Source organism: Thamnophis sirtalis, unplaced genomic scaffold (genome assembly GCF_051295495.1).
Source record: "Thamnophis sirtalis isolate CommonGarterSnake01/CBP01778 unplaced genomic scaffold, rThaSir2_p1.2 scaffold_9, whole genome shotgun sequence".
NCBI classification, from domain to species: Eukaryota; Metazoa; Chordata; class Lepidosauria; order Squamata; family Natricidae; genus Thamnophis; species Thamnophis sirtalis.
The window spans coordinates 13257040-13275821 of NW_028261389.1; the positions used below are offsets into that span (position 1 = coordinate 13257040).

The window sequence follows — 18782 nt, forward strand, 5'->3', positions numbered from 1 at the left end:
AAGTAGCTCATGTTGTTGTGAGTTGCGAAGTTGTGTTGCACCCATTGCAACTCCATGGACAATGTTCTTCCAATCCTTTCTGTACCATCCTCTTGAGTCCATTCAAGCTCACACCTACTGCTTCGGTAACTCCATCCAGCCACCTCATTCTTTGTTGTCCCCTTCTTCTTTTGCCCTTAATCATTCCCAGCATTAGGCTCTTCTCCAGGGAGTCCTTCCTTCTCATTAATTAGGTGGACTCAAAAAGTATTTGAGTTTCCTCTTCAGGATCTGGCCTTCTAAAGAGCAGTCAGGGTTGATCTCCTCTAGGACTGACCAGTTGGATCACCTTACAGTCCAAGGAACTCGCAGGAGTCTTCTCCAGCACCATAATCCAAAGTCCTCAATTTTTTGGCACTCAGCCTTTCTTATGGTCCAACTTTCATAGCCATACATTGCAACTGGACAACCATAGCCTTAACCATACGCACTTTTGTTGGCAGGGTAATATCTCTGCTATTTAGTATGCTGCCTAGATTTGCCATCACTTTCCTCCCCAGGAGCAAGTGTCTTTTAATTTCTTGGCTGCAGTCCCCATCTGTGGTGATCTTGGAGCCCAGGAGAATAAAATCTGCCACTACTTCCATTTCTTCCCCATCTATTTGCCAGGAATTGAGAGGGCCAGACGCCATGATCTTAGTTTTCTTAATGTTGAGTTTCAAGCCAATTTTTGCACTCTCCTTCTTCACTTGCATCAAGAGTCTTTAGTTCCTCTTCACTTTCTGCCATTAAAGTAGCTCTTATACACCCCCTAAAGAAATCCAAGAGGAACAGGTCATAGAAAATTTTTTTTGACAATGAAGGAAGACTTTTGGGGAAATTGAGGGAAAATTTTTGATAGACCAATCTTTACTAAATTATGGCATAGAGCAGTGTATCTCAACCTTGGCAGTTTGAAGATGAGGGGACTTCAGCTCCCAGAATCCCCTAGCCAGCTATGGGCATTGAAGTCCACACATTTTCAAACTGCCAAAGTTGAGAAACTTTGGCACAGAGGAAAATTCCCCAGCGAAAGAGCATGGGAAGGACACATTGTGATGCCCTGTGAACCATAACACATAAAGGACACAGTGTAGGCATGGCCCCCAATGAAGCATCAACGATGTTATGAAAACTCAAGTATGCAATGGGTTAGTTGTCTTGGAAATTTCTAGGAGTCATAAAAAGGCACCCCAGTTGGATTGCATGGGCTGTTGTGTTGTTTGAGACAACACTGAAATTTCAGTCTGCACTGTGAATTATGTTTCTTGCGGTTTTATTGAATAGTTAATAAATGCTGCCTTATTTGCTTGCTTGAATGGGACGTGTCACTTAGTGTTCCGCGAGGCACTATACAAATTCCTAAAAGGATCCTATTTGCTTTATTTTATGATGAAATGTGTACATAGTAACGGGGTTGAGAGTAGGCAAGTTAATCCTTGAGAAACTTTGAAAACACTACGTACAGTAAGTATAACCTTATTTGGACGTGCTTGTGGCCCTTTTGTAGTTACCTAGGCCAACAACCCAAACAAGAAGAAAGATCAGCACCTCATCTTTAAGATTCATTCATGCATTCTATTAACTGTGTTGTTTAGATTATTTTTATCCCGCCTTTATTATCTTTAAAACTTATTCAAGGTTGCAAACATTTTCCCCACAACAACCCTGTAAGGTGGGTTGGGGGAGAGAGAGAGAGAGAGAGAGAGAGAGAGGGAGAGAGAGAGAGAGAGAGAGAGAGAGAGAGATCTTTCCTGTGCATGCTCTCTCTCTGGGTATTTGTATTGTATTTGTATTTGGTTTATTTGTATGCCGCCCTTCTCCGGGAGGGACTCAGGATGGCGAACAACTCAAAGGGGAAAGGGAACATAAACAACAGTACACATAATTAAAATACACGAAAATCACACAGCCATACCAGTCGAGAGGGGAGGGAAACTCATCAACCCCAGGCCTGCCGGCACAGCCAGGTTTTGACGGCTTTCCGGAAGGCCTGGAGAGAGGTGAGGGTCCGGATCTCCGCGGGGAGTTCATTCCAGAGGGCCGGAGCTGCTACAGAGAAGGCCCTCCCCCGGGTGGTAGCCAGATGGCATTGGCTGGTAGACAGAACCCGGAGGAGGCCGACCCTGTGCGATCTAACGGGTCTATGAGAGGTAATTGGCAGCAGGTGGTCTCTCAAGTACCCAGGTCCAATACCATGAAGGGCTTTATAAGTTACACTTTGAAGCGTATCCGGAGACCGATCGATAGCCAGTGCAGCTCGCAGAGGATAGGTGTAACGTGGGTGTACCGAGGTGCACCCACAATCGCTCGCGCAGCTGCATTCTGGACGAGCTGAAGTCTCCGAATACTCTTCAAAGGCTGCCCCATGTAGAGCGCATTGCAGTAGTCCAGTCTTGAGGGTGTCTTTGGATATCTTTCCCTCTCTGTCCCTCTCCCTCCCTCTCTCTTAATTGAAACTGAAAATCAAATCCCATGCAATTCATCAAATGACCTTAGCAGTATTATTTCAATTTTATTTACGGACATGTTGACTGATTTATATTCCCCGCTAAAATTTGCACTATCACTACCTCCTTCTGGAGTTTTACATTAGACTATTAGACATTATTCAACGGCAGCTTTAAGAAGAATTTGAGTAAGAATTCTGGGCTGTCAGAATCTTGTCTCGTTTGGAGGACCTTCTATATTAGCACAATTTCCTTCCCCCTCTGAAAAAAATAGCAGCCTTCAAAATTACTACCTTCTGACAGTCTGGAAAGATCAGATCCACATGCGAAGAAGGTCCAATTAAACGGATTTATTGCCATTCATGCCTATGCACAGGAATATTCCCAATTAACGTTCAGCACCTGCTAAGAGCTAGATAAGAGTCAATGGAATTCAAGGGGGTTGGATTTAGTTCGCTTGTGACTATGTAGGGATTCTAGATTGATCCCTCTTTTAACTCTGCCCACAGGTTCTGCCACTCCTTCCCCTACGTCGTCTTCCCTATTCCATGGGCTCCAAATTATCTGTATGGCAGCCCAGTTTCAGTAAAGGAACTTGTCCTTACATTAATTTATGTTGCACTCTGTTGCCCCATAATTATTTGAGCCGATTGCATGCAGTAAAAGATCTGCTGATATTCTATGGCGATACCACCTCCAACTTGGACATTATCTAGAATAGATCAACAGTTTTTGGGACTATGGTGGATTTAAGAGGCATGTTAGTCAGGGCTGAGACTTAATGCATCAGCAACACTTTGTCCATAGATGTGTTTTTATTTATTTGTTTTATTTATTTATTTAGTTTGTCAAACATGTACAAGGTAACAGGTATAAGTATGAACGTGGACATGAAAAAAGGAAAGGAGTACAAATAAATGGGGACAGTAGGAGAGGGACGGTAGGTACACTGGTGAGCTTATGCATGCCCTATTTTGGACCTTTTAGGAATGGCCACGGTAGACAGTTTGAGGTTGAAGCTGTGAGGGTTTTGAGGATGTAACAACAGAGTCAGGTAGAGCATTCAGGCGTTGACCAATCTGTTGCTGAAGTCGTATTTTCTGCAATCGAGTTTGGAGCAGTTTACATTGAGTTTGTATCTATTGTTTGCCCGTGTATTATTGAGGTTGAAGCTGAAGTAATCGTTGACTTGTAGGAGGTTGTAGCAGATAATTTTGTGTACTATGCTTAGGTCAGACCATACGCAGTGTAGTTCCAGGTTGTCCAAGCCCAAAATTTCAAGCCCGGTGGCATGAGGGATTCTATTGTGAGCAGAGGAGTGGAGGACTCTTCTCATGAAATACTTCTGGACCCACTCAATTGTATTAATGTCCAATAAACAGTGTGGATTCCAGGCAGACGAGCTGTATTCGAGCATTGGTCTGGCAAAGGTTTTGTATGCCCTTGTTAGCAGTGCAATATTACCGGAGAAGAAGCTTCGCAAAATTAGGTTAACAACTCTTAATGCCTTTTTGGCAATGCTGTTACAGTGAGCTCTGGGACTTAAATTGTTTGAGATGAGTACTCCAAGGTTCATGACTGAGTGAGGGTCGTTTTGATTTCTATCATTTTGCTCTTCTGCAAGCATTCGTGAAAGCTAATTGTTGTTTTTTTAAAAAAATTACATGATGTTTAAAATATTAATTAAAAGGAAAATAGGTGGTATTGAATAAGTTGACCCTTCGAATACGAGCAGGTCTTAAGCCCCAAACTGGTTTGTTTAGCGAAAAAGATAATGATCTCCTTCATGTGATAGATTAAGCCATCGTGTTTGTTTGTTTTTAAACCTGATATGTGAATTCACCCTGTTTTAGTTTATATACTATACAGTTACTCATATTTGAAGTGCCATGACATTGAAAAGTCACTGGGTATTAAGAACAATGTAAAGGATTTTTTGCCAAATTCCTCAGGGATCTCTGCTAAGCACAGTAGACAATATTAAACTAACAGGACTGATAGATCAGTATTTATAAATTTTTAACAGTTCCTATGGGCCACACACAGCTAACAAGACTTTAAAGACGTAGTTATTCCTGAGGGGATCCTGTCATATCTCCCAGGCTGCTTCCCCTGATTTACTCACAGAAAATAAAAAAATCTATGTGACAGTTGTTTTTGCTCATTGCTTTTTTTTTTTTTAAACGGTGGCAATTTTTCATCTTCGTTGGCACACAAGGAGGGCCCTTATTATTTGTTTATTAAATTTATAGGCTGCCCAACTCCCAGGGACTCTGGGCAGTTTATTATTTACATCATAACGTAAATTAGTGTAGCACTGTGAATAAATTTGATGGCTGAGCTCTTTTATACAAAAGAACAGCAGTAAAATCAGGAGTTAAGGCATCAGCCAGAAACAGAACTAAAACCAACGGATTAATCCATCTTGTTAAAATTAATATGGAGACTCTTAGCTGTTGAGCAGATGGACAGATCCTCCTGGCATAAATATTTCTCGAGTACCTTCTTCTCAAGCTCACGACCAGCCCTATTATTAAGCAAGCTAAGATGTGGGGAATTCTGTGCCTGGGGGAATTCTGGGAATGGAAGTCCAGACAGCTTAAAGCTGCCAATGTTGAGAAACCCCGAGGCAGAGTGAGGCAGTCTCCACAAGCAATATAAGCTGAGGTGCTCTAACATTGACCTTGGGGTATGCTATAGACCAGTGATGGTGAACCTTTTTCTTACAGCGTGCCAAAATTGTGCGCGCACATGCTATCGCACATGCCCGTGTGCCCACTCAACCCTCCCAGCCAACATTTGCATGCGCGTGTGGTCCCCCCCATGCACGCCCGCACGTCCCCTCCCCAGGCTCCGGAAGCTTTCCTGAAGCCTGGGGAGGGTAAAAATAGCCTTCCCTGGCCCTCTGGAAGGGCGAAAAATCAGTTGGCCGGCATGCGCAACAGAGCTGAAGGCTGGTGTGCCACCAAGTATAGCTTTGTGTCAGGGGTGGGTTTCTTGCCCCGTTCCAACCGGTTCGGTTGGAACAAGGGCGGCGGCGTCCTCGCGCACGAGTGCGGCGTCCTCGCGCACGCGTGCGGTGCACGCTTGCGTACTAGCGTCTGTGCGATGCTCCAGCTGCTCCTGGAGGATCGCGCAGGCGCTGTATGCGTCCTGCGCATGCGTGGAAGCACAGAACTCGTCAAAACCGGGTAAGGAGCGCGGGCGCGCGGGTGGGCCCTTCGCCGTTCCCGGAAGTTACTTACTTCCGGGTTCGCCGACCAACCGGTTCGCAGGGACCGCCGCGAACCGGTTGAAACCCACCCCTGCTTTGTGTGGAACGTGTGCCATAGGTTTGCCATCACGGCCACAGACCACTTAATTAGCTATTTGGTAATTAATATACCGTTTGGTTTGCTATCCTCACCCCCCCATATCAAACAGTTTTTGGAGTTGAAAGGAAGCGAAACGTCTTAGGGCAACCTTCCCCTGAGGTTCAGAACAGGAAAGAAAAGGAAACAAGCCAGGAAAGATAGAAATTCAGTTTGTCCTCCTTAACCCTCCTTGAACGATCAACGATGTTTGGTTTTTATTCTCCCAGAATACAAAGGATGATTAGTAGACACACAAACGCTTCTGCCAAAATGGGAAACGCCTGACTTTTTGGTACAGGAAAATAAATAACCTGTAGATGAGCTTTGACTGTATACAACTTTAGCAGTTAATTAAGAGAGTGAATTTCAGTCCAGCAACTTGATGAAATCAAAGATCTTCCGGAGAGATGCTTCTTACGTATAACTTACAAAAATTCATTTAGCGATCATTCAAGTTACAGCAACACCGGAAAAAGTGAGTTATGACCAGAGGTGGATTCCTATCGGTTCGCACCGGTTTGATGGAACCGGTAGTGGAAATGGTGACTGGGTCGCCGAACCAGTAGGGACGGCCGGCTCACCACGCCCCTGAACCAGTTCCCCAGTCCCCACAACATCTTTTAAAAACATTGTTAATGTAGTGCGCAGACCTATTTATAGGCAACTGCGCATGCATGCGAGTGCGCAAATCGTGCATGCACCGAACTGGCAGTAATGACTGTTTTTCACACTTATGACCATTGCAGCATCCCTATGGTCACTTGATCAAAATTTGGGCCCTTGGGAACTGATTCGTGTTTATGACTATTGCAGTGTCCCAGGGTTATATGATCCCCTTTTGCGACCTTCTGACAAACTCAATGGGAGAGCCGATTCACTTAAGAACCCTATGGCTAATTTAACAACTGCAGAGATTCACTTAACAATGGTGGCAAGAAAGGTCGTAAAATGTGGGGCAAAATTCACTTAACAACTGTCTCCCTTGGGAATAGAAACTTTGGGCTCAGTTCTGGTTGTAAAGCGAGGATTACCTGTACCTGGGAAGGACTTTTGTAAACTCAGCTAAGTTGTCTGGTTGTAAAAATGTGATTGTAGTGGGAATACTACAGAAGGAGGAGGGCCTTCTCTGTAGCTGCGCCGGCCCTCTGGAACGATCTACCCGTAGAGATCCGGATCCTTACCACCCTCCCGGCCTTCCGTAAAGCCACCAAGACCTGGCTGTTCCGGCAGGCCTGGGGCTGTTGATCAATATCCAGCTCCACTTAGACGGAATGCATGATGTGGAATTTTAATAATTGTATTTTTTATTTTTAAATGTTTCTTCTTACTTGCCTGTAAGCCGCACAGAGTCCCAAGGGAGTGGGCGGCATACAAATCTTATTAAACTAAACTAAACTAAACTAATAATAAACAATAGGTAGTAAAATAAAGGAGAATTCAGGAAGATTTGATGTTCACCATTGTTTCCCACTCTGACAAACACACTTGGCTGGGGGAACTGTTATTCCTTGAGATAAAATAATTAAATAAATGCTATCTGGCTCTGTGTGTGTGTGTGTGTGTGTGTGTGTGTGTGTGTGTGTGTGTCTACATGCATGCCTCTGTGTGTGTATACTGTGGAAAATTACTTGCAAACCATTATTTTGAAAAGGTCTCTGTTTTCCCACAGTCATAATTGGCTAATTCTGTAGACTTTCATAAGTGTCTTAAGCGAATCTCTCATTTTCCCATCCTTTCCCTATTTTTATTCCCACAGAGGAAGAGGTGATCAGAATGAATGGGCATATTTCAAACACCCATCCCAACGTATACGGAAATTATCCTTCTCAAGTCAAGTAAGTATTGGATCCCTTCTGTCCTGCATTTTGCAAAAATAAAATGGTGGGGGGCAGAGGTGGGTTGCTGACGGTTCGGCCCGGTTCAGCCAAACCGGTAGTGGAAGTCAGGCCTGGGTCACAGAATGGGCAGCGACCCAGGCCTCCTACGCCCCCCGAACCAGTTCCCAGTTGGGCCACCGCCATTTTGGATTTCAGTGACTGCGCGTGTGCAGTTCACTGTAAATTGAACAATTTATATTGAACGGTGCACGTGAGCGCAGTGCGTGTCTGGTGCGCAGGTTGCAAACCAGTAGTAAAACTGGCAGCAACCCACCTGGGGCGAGGGGGAGAGGAAACACTTCTTTATTCTTAATTTTAAAAAAAATACATCCCACATAAAGACTTGATTTTTGAAGTGAAGCAAGAAAATTCTCTCTTCAGCCAAGGCTCCATGAAGCCTTGGCTGAAGAGAGAATGCTGTTGACCCCTTTCAATTTGGGATTGTCCCATCCCACTCATGCCAGCAGAGGGGGCATGATCATTCTGACCAGCAGTGTCCAGGAGAAGGGCCTTCTCTGCTGTTGCAGTGCCCTATGGAACATCTTGCCCCCATCACCCCCAATGTCAGAAGCCGGCCCCAACCCTCCTGACCTTTCTTAAGAGCTTAAAGATCTGGCTCTGCCAGTTGGCTTAGGGCCACAGCCCCCAAACATTTGGGCACCAGGGACCGGTTCTGTGGAGAAAGGTTTTTACACAGACTGGATGGGGTGTGGTTCCACATGCTATAAGCATGTTGCTTGTATCTTTCAATTTCTATTGTTTTTATTTGTTTCCTAGTACAATTTGATAGCTTATTAGTAACCTTGGCTATCACTAAGTGTTGTGTCTTTTTATTCTTGATGAATGTATTTTATTCTCCTTACGTACACTGAGAGCATCTGCACCAAAGACAAATCCCTTGTGTGTCCAATCACACTTGGCCAGTAAATAACTCTACTCTACTCTACTCTACTCTACTCTACTCTACTCTACTCTACTCTACTCTACTCTACTCTACTCTACTCTACTCTACTCTACTCTACTCTACTCTACTCTACTCTACTCTACTCTACTCTATATCTCAGATATTTAATCAAATATTTCCTTCTTTATTCCACAAACTCTGTATGCAGATATCACAATATATCACAGATCCAGAGGTACACTGTTGCTTTAACCCAGCTTTGCCAGTTCGTGGCCTCCAGCTTTGTTAGGAACAACATTTTCATTTTCAGAATGTTCATTGTGACTCTAGTATCCACAACACAACTGATACATACCAGATGGGCCCCTGGCTACTTTAATCATCTGACAAGTCTTAGAGACCCACTGTTTTTTTTTCATGTCCCTGCTATAGATTTGGTCATGTGACCCAGCTGTTTAAGTCTTTTGTGGTTTTGAAGAAGCCGAGGGATCAGATAAGATTGGGAGTGATCATCATTTGCGGTGGCGGCTTTGAATTCTAGCAGCCGAGTTCAAAGCAGGAGGAGAAACAGTAGTTTATACCAGGATCTGGGTTACGCTTTCTCCAGAATAAGAAAAAGTTCCTCTTCTAAAATTACAAAAAAGAGGGGGTCAACTTATTTTCCAAAAGGATCAGGAGGCAAAGACAAGAAACAATGTTTGGAAACTAATCAAGGAGAAATCAACCTGGAATTGGAGCTTCCTAATAGAGAGAACAATTGACCAGTGGAACAGCTTGCCTTCAGATGTTGTAGATGCTTCATTACTGGAGGTTTTTTTAAAAAAAGACTGGACAAGCCACCTGTCTGAAATGCTATATGGCTTGAGCAGGGGTTGGACTAGAAGACCTCCAAGGTCCCTTCCAGCTCTATTCTGATTGATAGATAAAAAGAAACAATTCCCTTATGGGTTTATGTACACTTAGATGGATAGCAATTGATAACATCATATGACATCAGTTGCTGGTGGCAACTTCCTACTGTTTAGACAACAGAATTATTTTTCTCCCTTTCATTAAATGGGGGAGAGCTGGTGATTTCTGGCATCTGAACAGATGAGACTGGTGGCATTTGTTGAAGCCAAAGCCATATGTAATTTATTTGCACGCTTCTTGAAGCAGAGAATAAGATGTTTACAAATAAAAAATAAAAAAAGAAAGCCGAGGTTCTTTTTCCTTCAGGTGTATGATTATTAGACATATTGTTTCTATGCATTTAACATTACAAACTCCTTGGCTTTTGAATTTTTTTCCCCCTGAACAACAGCCATAATTGTTAGAAGCTTTCCTTATACACAGAAAACAAGAACAGATGGGCGTATGTGGGTGGCTCATGCTAAACTTTAGAATTCTGCTGTAGTAATTATGGTTTATCTGTATGTATTAATTGGTTTTTGAAAGAAGAACTTCATATTGTCTGATCTTAAACACATTTCCAAGCCTCTTAGAAGCATACTCAAACAAAATGTATTTGATCTTAGCTTGAATAACCAGAAACAGTTATTTGTGTATATGAAAAATGACAAAGCATGATCTCTATTTTCATGATCATGTGTTTGAGGAACGATTCTATTAATAGGTTCAAAATCTGCAAAGCTATTGTTGGAGGCCAAATCATATGATGAATGAATTAGGCATGTCTAATCTATCAAATCAAAATCTAAGGGATTGGTTTGGACAAAATTCAACAGCACTTTTTCGTGCGGCTGTTGATAAAAATAGGATCGCCAACGACGGATATGGCACAAGAAGAAGAATCTATCAAAAAGAAAGATTAGGAGGGAGCATGACAATTGTCTTCTAATACAGTACTTGAGGGGCTGTCAGAGAGAAGAGGGGATTGACTTATTCTCCAAAGCATCAGAGGGCAAGACAAGAAGTAATGGGTGAAAGTTTGTTAAAGAGAGATCCAACCTAGAAGTAAGAATAAATTTTCTGACAGTGAGAACAATTAACCAATAGAACAGTTCATCTCCCAGAGTTATGAATGCTCCATCCCTGGAGCTTTTCAAAAATAGACTGGACAATCACTTGACCAGGATGGCATGGTTCCACCACAAAACCGCATTCGACTAAAGGGCGCTCGACGAAACCACGTAGCTGACGTCATCACAGCGCGACAACAGCGCGGAGAAAAAAGCACGCTGTAAACGCTAAACCTAAAATTAACCCCTAAACCTAACCCCCCTAAACCTAATCCTAAACCTAACCCTAAACCTAACCCTTAACCTAACCCTAAACCTAACCCTAAACCTAACCCTTTACCTAACGCTAAACCTAACCCTAACCCTTAACCTAACCCTAAACCTAACCCTAACCCTAACCCTAACCCTAAACCTAACCCTAAATCTAACCCTTACCTTAACTTGAATCGGCTTGCTTTCAAAGCGCTATTTAAAGTGCCCTTCTTTCTCTGCGCTCGCTGTTGTCGCCCTGTTGATGACGTCAGGGACGCGGTTTAATCGGGCGTGCTTTAGTCGAGCGCGGTTTTGTCATGCCACGGGATGGCATAAGGTCTTCTTAAGCATGGGGTTGGACTAGAAGATGAGATTCCTTCCAGCCCCTTGATTCTATGCTCTATGAAAAGAAGTTGTATAAAGAGCATTTCAAGGTTCTCTGGTTATCTGATACATGTTTTTCAAAGGCAGAACGGAAGACAGACAGGCCACTAGCTCTAAAACTGGCCATATAAATTCTAAAAAATCATTTAGCATATAAGGTGGCTGTCCCTAACTTAGCGTTCTCTAAGAATTTCTGGTTGCTCCCCAACTCTTCTTCCTAGTTGGCTTTGAGCCATTTAGAAAATATAGTTTATTTTAGATTATATCAGAGGAATTATACCTCGCTGTCCTTATTTAGGTTTTTTTTCCAGGTCCAGATCCAAAGTAATCTTGTAACATAGTTTTAGGGCACATTATGACTCCATCTCTTTGAAGTTAAGTTGATTCTTAAATTGTCTGGTGATTGAGTAGGCATACCCATTCATTTGCAAAAAAAAAATCTTTTAAATAGCTGAATGGCGAGATATAATTCCTAGTTTTTAGAATTTCTGCTCAGCAACCACTTTTAGTTGTGGCTCAGCGACGGCCAGCAGAGCTGGCAGCAGAGTAAGACAGTGAGGAGGTTGGGGAGAAACATGGGCCAGTCCTGGGAGTTGAGGAAAGCTCAGACAAGGGCTCCGCGTTGGAGGCAGAGAGGGAGCTAAACAGCAGTGAAGCAGAGGAACAGCTGGAGCCTGTTCCCAGTGTGCACATGTACAGTGCTGCCAGAAAACAACTAAGAAAGCAGGGTCGACTTAAGAGTAAAGCCACACTTTGGAGGTGATTGGCCCCTCCCAGAGGAAACGAAAGAGGAATGAATGGGGAGTGAGCCTTTTGCAGGAAACAATTTGTTCATTCGGTCTGGAAAGTTCTGTTTGTGATTACAAGAAACTCTGTGCCAAGTTTTGTTTTGTCCTGTGTTTGGAAACTAGTTACCTGGCAGCGCTGTAAACAAGATAAGGTATGTGTGGATAAACATTCCTTTGAAAGACTGCTAAAGCCTTGCTGACTGAATGAAAGGAATTCCCACTTGTGTAAATAAAAGAGGTTTTGTCGGGACCAAGACTTTGCTTCTTGCTTTCTAAGGAAGCCTGGGTTAGAACACTTTATGTGTATTCTTTCACCCTTGCTAAGCTGATCCATATGAACCGGAAGCATGAAAGCCAAAATCCTTATATTATTGAAATCTGCACTCAGTGCAGTTAGTCTTTGAATTTTAGCTTGGTTGTATATTGATTGACTGTTCCAGAAAAAAGGCGCACCTAAACATCCGACCTCTTTCTTGCCTTGCAGTGGATATGGATCACCAACATTTTCTTCAAGGGACAAGGATCAGAGTTCAAAGACAAGCGCAAAAGCTTTGTACGGTAAGATTCACTAGCCAATGCTGAGCTTATCATTGGATCATGAATGCAAAGTCTTAATTAAGCTAGGTGGGCTGAAGTTATAGAAAAATGATTTAGAGCAGGGGTGTCAAACTCGATTTCATTGAGGGCCGCATCAGGGTTCTGTTTGACCTCAGGGGGCAGGGGAGGTGTGGCCGAGGTGGGCATGGCCAGCTTGACGTCACTCCTGTCGGGGGCGCCTGTGGTGGCCCGAGCGCTCTGCCAATGAAAACAGGCTCCCGAGCTCTGTTTTCGACTGCCACGGCCTCATGCAACAATCTGCCAGTGAAATCAGAATTCGGGAGCCCGTTTTTGGTGGCAGAAACACCATGGGGCGGTCTTTCACTGTTTCCAGGGCAGCCCCGTGGGCCAGCTATAAGTACCCCGCGGGCTGGATCCAGCCCCCGGGCCTTGAGTTTGCCACCCCTGATTTAGAGTCATCAGGCATTGCATTCTATAGCATCTGTATGTGTGTGTGTGCCCTAGAAATTAAATTGCTATTCATTTATCTATTTAACCCATCCCATTTTAAAGAGTCTACACTGTGTACAGGTGGTACTAAAATTACCACCATTCATTTACTATTGTTTCAAGTTACAACAGCATTGAAAAAAGTGGCTTAAGACCGGTCCTCACACTTATAACTATTCCCACAGTCACATGTTCAAAATCTGAACTTGGCAACCACATGTATTTATTACTGTCAATATTTGGGATTATTTTTGTGACCTTCCCAGACAGCTTCCGATGAGCAATCATTGGGGAAAGCTAGAGTCTCTTTTAACGATGGCAAGATTCATTTAACAATGGCAGTGATTCGCTTAACAACCATGGCAAAAAAAAAGATTGTAAAATCGGGAACGGCTCTCTTAATCACGACCTTTCTTAGCAGTGGAAATTTTGTTCCCAATTGTGGTTGTAAATCAAGGATTACCTGTACAGCAAATATACAAATCATATATAGACTAATCAATCTCTTTTCTCCTCCCTTTCACAAGATGAGTGTTCACCCAACAATTAATTAGATCTGAAGGTACATCGGGCCTCACAAAGTAGTTTGCCATGTATAAGTATAATCTTTATTGTCATTGTACTTTAATACAACGAAATTGGTTGTAGGCCAGATGTCGTCAACTCGCGGCTCCAGAGCCGCATGTGGCTCTTTTGCCCCTCTGCTCCAGCGAGAGAGAGGGAGGGAGAGAGAAGACAGAAAGAGAGAGAGAGAAAACACAGATAGAGAGAAGACACAGAGATAGAAAGAGAAGACACAGAGATTTATTTATTTATTTATTAGACTTATATACCGCTTCATAGGGCTTCCAGCCCTCTCTAAGCGGTTTACAATTTTTTTTTAGCAAATTGAGTCAGCAACTTGCCCCCACAATCGGGGTCCTCATTTCACCCACCTCAGAAGGATGGAAGGCTGAGTCGACCTTGAGCCGGTGAGATTTGAACCGCTGAACTGCAGATCACAGTCAGTTAAAGTGGCCTGCAGTACTGCACCCTAACCACTGTGCCACCTCGGCTCTATTGAATAGATAGAGAGAGAAGACACACACACACAGAAGACACACAGAGAGAAGACACACACAGAGAGAAGTAACACAGAGAGAGAAAGAGATAGAGAAGAGAGAGGGAGAGGGAGAGGAGATAGAGAGAGAGAGAGACCCATTTCCCACAAAAACGAAAATACCAGGAGCCACAAAATCGGTAGGCGTGGCTGGGGGGGTCATATGACTAGGTGGGAGTGACATTGAATTGGCCACACCCAGCCAGATTTTGTGGTTTCCGGTTTTTTCTTTTCTGTGGGAAACAGGTCCAAATGGCTCTGAGCGTTTAAGGCTGCAGACACCTGATGTAGCCCACACCCCAAGTACTTCTTGGATGGGAAGATAATTCTCAGCAGGTCTTCTGAAGATGAATGAGACTAGACAGATGAATTTACTTTTGGCCAGAGTGTATCTGATATACACTGAAGCCATATAGGGTTTTGTAATTAACAACAGGGCTTAAATTGATCCTGGAAGACTTCTTATAAGTACATTACTTTGCCTCAGTGTACTGTAATATAAGACACACCAAGATTTTGAAGAGGCAAATTTGTAAAAAAAGTTTTTGCACTCTGCAGACCTCCCCAAAATGGCCCGCTTTTTGCAAAAATGGACCCATTTTTTGCCCAAAAAAGTGCATGCATAGCCTTTAGGAGGCTTATAGAGTGTTGCTGGGAGGGGGGCAAAAATGAGCAAAAAACAGCCTGTTTTTCACTCATTTTTGCCCTCCCCAGCCCCCAGGAGCACTCTGGAAGCCTCCTAAAAGCTATGCACAGCCATTTTTGCAAAGGGGACGGGGTTTCGGGAGACCAAAAATGCTGTATTCAGTGTATAAGACGCACCCAGATTTTTACCTTCTTTCTTGAGGGAGAAATGCGTCTTATACTCTGGCTGCCTTTTATTTCCCTACCTTCAGAAATCTAGAGAGAAACGGAACAAAAGAACTGAACTGGGGATCTTTTGTACATTGGTAGAAAACTGCTAAGCAGTCTTGCTTGTAGTTGGACAATTGGATTTACAGGCAGATATCAAGGGGGACAGTTGTAGGGTTTTAAGGAGGACGAAGTTTTTCTAGTTGTAGGATGGATTGGTTCAAGATCAACACCGACAATAATATTACTGTATGTGTATGTAGGCATGACGCCATTCCCTTTCAGAATAAGCAACATTTTGTAAAGGACAGATAAAGAATAATAAAGTAATGAATCATAAAACACAGGAAATGTCAAATCCGTCGTGGGAGCCTGCTTTTCTTGCCTGCACAGTTTTTAGCCAACAGGTTGATTTCCATTTGATCTGCAAACTGTTCCTTATTAAAAGCCTGTGTCTGCATGTTGCATTTAATAAAGCTCTTCTTTCTTTTCTTTGTTCTTTAGAGCTTTGTGTGACAACCCAATTTTTCATTGCCAGTCTGTATGTCAACGCTATTGCCTTGACATCTTCCCAAATGGAAATAATCACTGGGGATAGGACGGATCTTAAATGTTCCTTCTTTTCCTCCTTTCTTTTGAAAAATAATAATTCTCGGGAGCAGATGGGGTTTTATTTCTTCAGATCGTCATCCAAGCAAAAAACCAAGAAAGGTAGCAGACGACAACAGGCTTTGTTGCTCTGTTTGTGTGGGTGTGTATGTGCGGGTATGTGCGCATGTGCGTCTATGAATGCGCATTTTCAGTACGTATCTTTTTTTGTGTGGGGGGGAGTCCACTCAAATGATAATAGTTCAGCATGTTGGCCCAATCAAATGCTTCTAATGTTTTAATAATGGATTGTTAGACACCAAAATGACAGGAATTTTCCGATGGGGCAAGTTTGAGCTTCCTAAATATATGTGTGAGACATGGAAGGGCATTGATAGTGAAGCCCTTGTAAAGCATCAGTGAATAGGGAGGGGGAGGTCATACTAAATCTTTCGTGTCTGTGGGGATTCTCAGTCATCCAAGTCGTGGTTGTCCCAAAGGTGCTTTTTAAGGAGGCAACTGGACAATCTTGGTTTTTTTCTTTTCTTTTGAAAACGTTTCGCTTCTCATCCAAGAAGCTTCTTCAGCTCTGGCAGGATAGTGGGGAATGGAAGAATTTATATTCTAAAAGGATGCAAATGACCAGCTCTCTGCAAGGAATATAAATCCTTCCATTCCCCCACTATCCTGTCAGAGCTGAAGAAGCTTCTTGGATGAGAAGCAAAACGTCTTCAAAAGAAAAAGCAAGAAAGTCCAGTCCAGTCTAATGAGAAGCAGAACTAGGGGAGACATGATAGCAGTGTTCCAATATCTCAGGGGTTGCCACAAAGAAGAGGGAGTCAAACTATTCTCCAAAGCACCTGAGGACAGAACAAGAAGCAATGGGTGGAAACTAATCAAGGAGAGAAGCAACTTAGAATTGAGGAGACATTTCCTGACAGCTAAAACAGTTAATCAATGGAACAACTTGCCTCCAGAAGTTGTGAATGCCCCAACACTGGAAATCTTTAAGAAGATTTTGGATAGCCATTTGTCTGAAATGGTATAGGGTTTCCTGCCTAGGCAGGGGGTTGGACTAGAAGACCTCCAAGGTCCCTTCCAACTCTGCTATTGTATTGTATTAATCAGTCATCCACCCCCCCCCCCCTGAAGAAGCACCTTTAGGACTAAATCCTTGGCTTACTGTACTTTTCAGAAAATAATAATCGTAGGCATTCTGCCCAGATCAGACACTGTGATCTTCTGAATATACAGTTGCTATCACATTCCGTATTACAGGGCCTCAGACCAGCACCAGTCTGTGGCCTGCCAGGAACCGGGCCAGACAAGCAAGCGAAGCCCCATCCATGCACACACAAGATCCAGGGAAGGCGTGAAACCATGTTCACTCTGGTCTGCTGAAAAATTGCCCTCCATGGAACTACTTCTTGGTGCCCAAACGTTTCGGAGATCCTGTCATATACCCATACTGGAGAAGAGCATAAGAATTATAGCTAAAGAAGTCTAGGGTACTAAATTATGAAACAGTGCTTCTCAAAAGGAAGCAACCTTACGGCACATGGACTTCAATTCCCAGAATTCCCCAGCCAGCAGGGGAATTCTGGGACTTGAATTCCACATAGCTCAAAGTTTCCAATTTGAAAGCACTGCTGTAGCATAAAACTCAGGAGCTGGACACAGTGAAGAAGATAAATATTATGTGCATAGGATTTATATACTGTATCTCACGTAAGAAGTACATAAATAAACAGACATTGACAGCTCTTTTTCCGCCAGGCCCCATGGTGTGATCTCACAAAAAAGGCCCCAATAAAATATAGGAAGCTCATAACATATTGTCAGCCGTGTGACAAATTGCCAAGAAAATGTGAATACCGTCAAACATGGGAGACCTGAATTATTTCCTGACAGTTGAAATCTGCTGCTTTAATTTGGAGGCCCTGTGGGCATCATTTGGCATAGGTGCCATTTTGGTGGGGATGCCTAATTGAAGATATGGGGAGACAGCAACATGGCCCTCCTGAAGAACCGAGTTGAAAAATACTCTTAAAAATAATTTCTGAACGAATGAAATAAAGAATGCAATATTCAGGTAAAATGCAACTGAAAAGCACATATTTATTTAATTCATAGTTCTCAAACAAAAACTAAACTGGACATAAATCACTATAGATTTGTCATTACATCAATCACTATATATTTGTGATTTATAGTCACAGATACTTGACTGAACATGGCAGTGTCCTTGTCTGGCTTAACCTTCTCATTGTAACCAGCATGGCTTGAGCTGAACTTTTTTTTTTTTTTTTGGTACTATCAGATCTGAAACCCTTTGATATTACAATATGTGATTGTCTTGGCCAGTTAAGGCTCTTGAGTTCAATTCTGTTGCCTCTTCTATTCACAGTTTCCCTAGAACCATGATGGTGAGCCTTTCTGCGGGCACGCGAGCTGTTGGCCCAGCTCAGCTCCACCACACATGCATGTGGGCCACCCGGCAACCCGCTGATTTTGGGGTCTCTGCCCCGCATGTGTGGGGCGCATGTGGGAGACACATGCGCATGCATGGGGGGCACATGCACATATGTGAGGGATGGGGGGGGTTGAGCCCTCCCCCGTGCCACGTTTTTGGTCTCACAAGGCTACAAGAAGGCCTACTAGGCCCAAAAGTGGGCACAACAATGGTGGGATTCAGCCAGTTCGCACCTATTCGGGAGAACCGGTTGGTAACTTTCTAAGCAGTTCGGAGAACCGGTTGTTGGAAGAAATCTTATTTTGTTTTTTCCCACTTTCAGGGCTAATTCTTTAAGGAAGGCAAGAAGTAAACATTCTGGTGTTGTTTCTAGCCTAATCTTTATTGCCCTGCTTACCGAAACTGCCTCTCCGGTTAACCCTTATTACATTGTAACAGCTAAGGTGAAGTGTCCATCGAGTTGAGTGACATTGATTTGGCCATGCCCACATGATCACATGACCCCGAGCCCCGCCTACCCAGCTGGACATTAGGGCAGAGAACTGGTTGGTAAATTATTTGAATTCCCACCACTGGGGCACAGGGGGCCTGTGTTTGGTCCCACGAGGCTGCAGGGAGGCCTGCTAGGCCCAAAACGGAGCATGCGGGAGGTGGGTGTCGCATTTGCATGTGTAGGGGGCGGGGGGATGTCACGTGCGCATTGCGTTATGGGGATGGGCACACTGACATGTGCTGT

The 18782-nt window shown here is 43.5% G+C and overlaps 1 protein-coding gene across 3 annotated transcripts in view; it reads left to right on the forward strand.

Moving 5' to 3' along the window:
• The window catches only part of EPS8 (EGFR pathway substrate 8, signaling adaptor), a 179312-nt gene that overhangs the window by 88398 nt on the left and 72132 nt on the right, over positions 1 to 18782 (forward strand). For all 3 annotated transcript variants that reach the window (XM_087722840.1, XM_087722839.1, XM_087722841.1), the window contains 2 exons: positions 7578 to 7656; positions 12472 to 12545. In XM_087722840.1, coding sequence (XP_087578966.1) covers positions 7595 to 7656; positions 12472 to 12545 — 136 coding nt within the window. In that variant the 5' untranslated portion in view covers positions 7578 to 7594. The remainder of the gene's footprint in view (positions 1 to 7577; positions 7657 to 12471; positions 12546 to 18782) is intronic.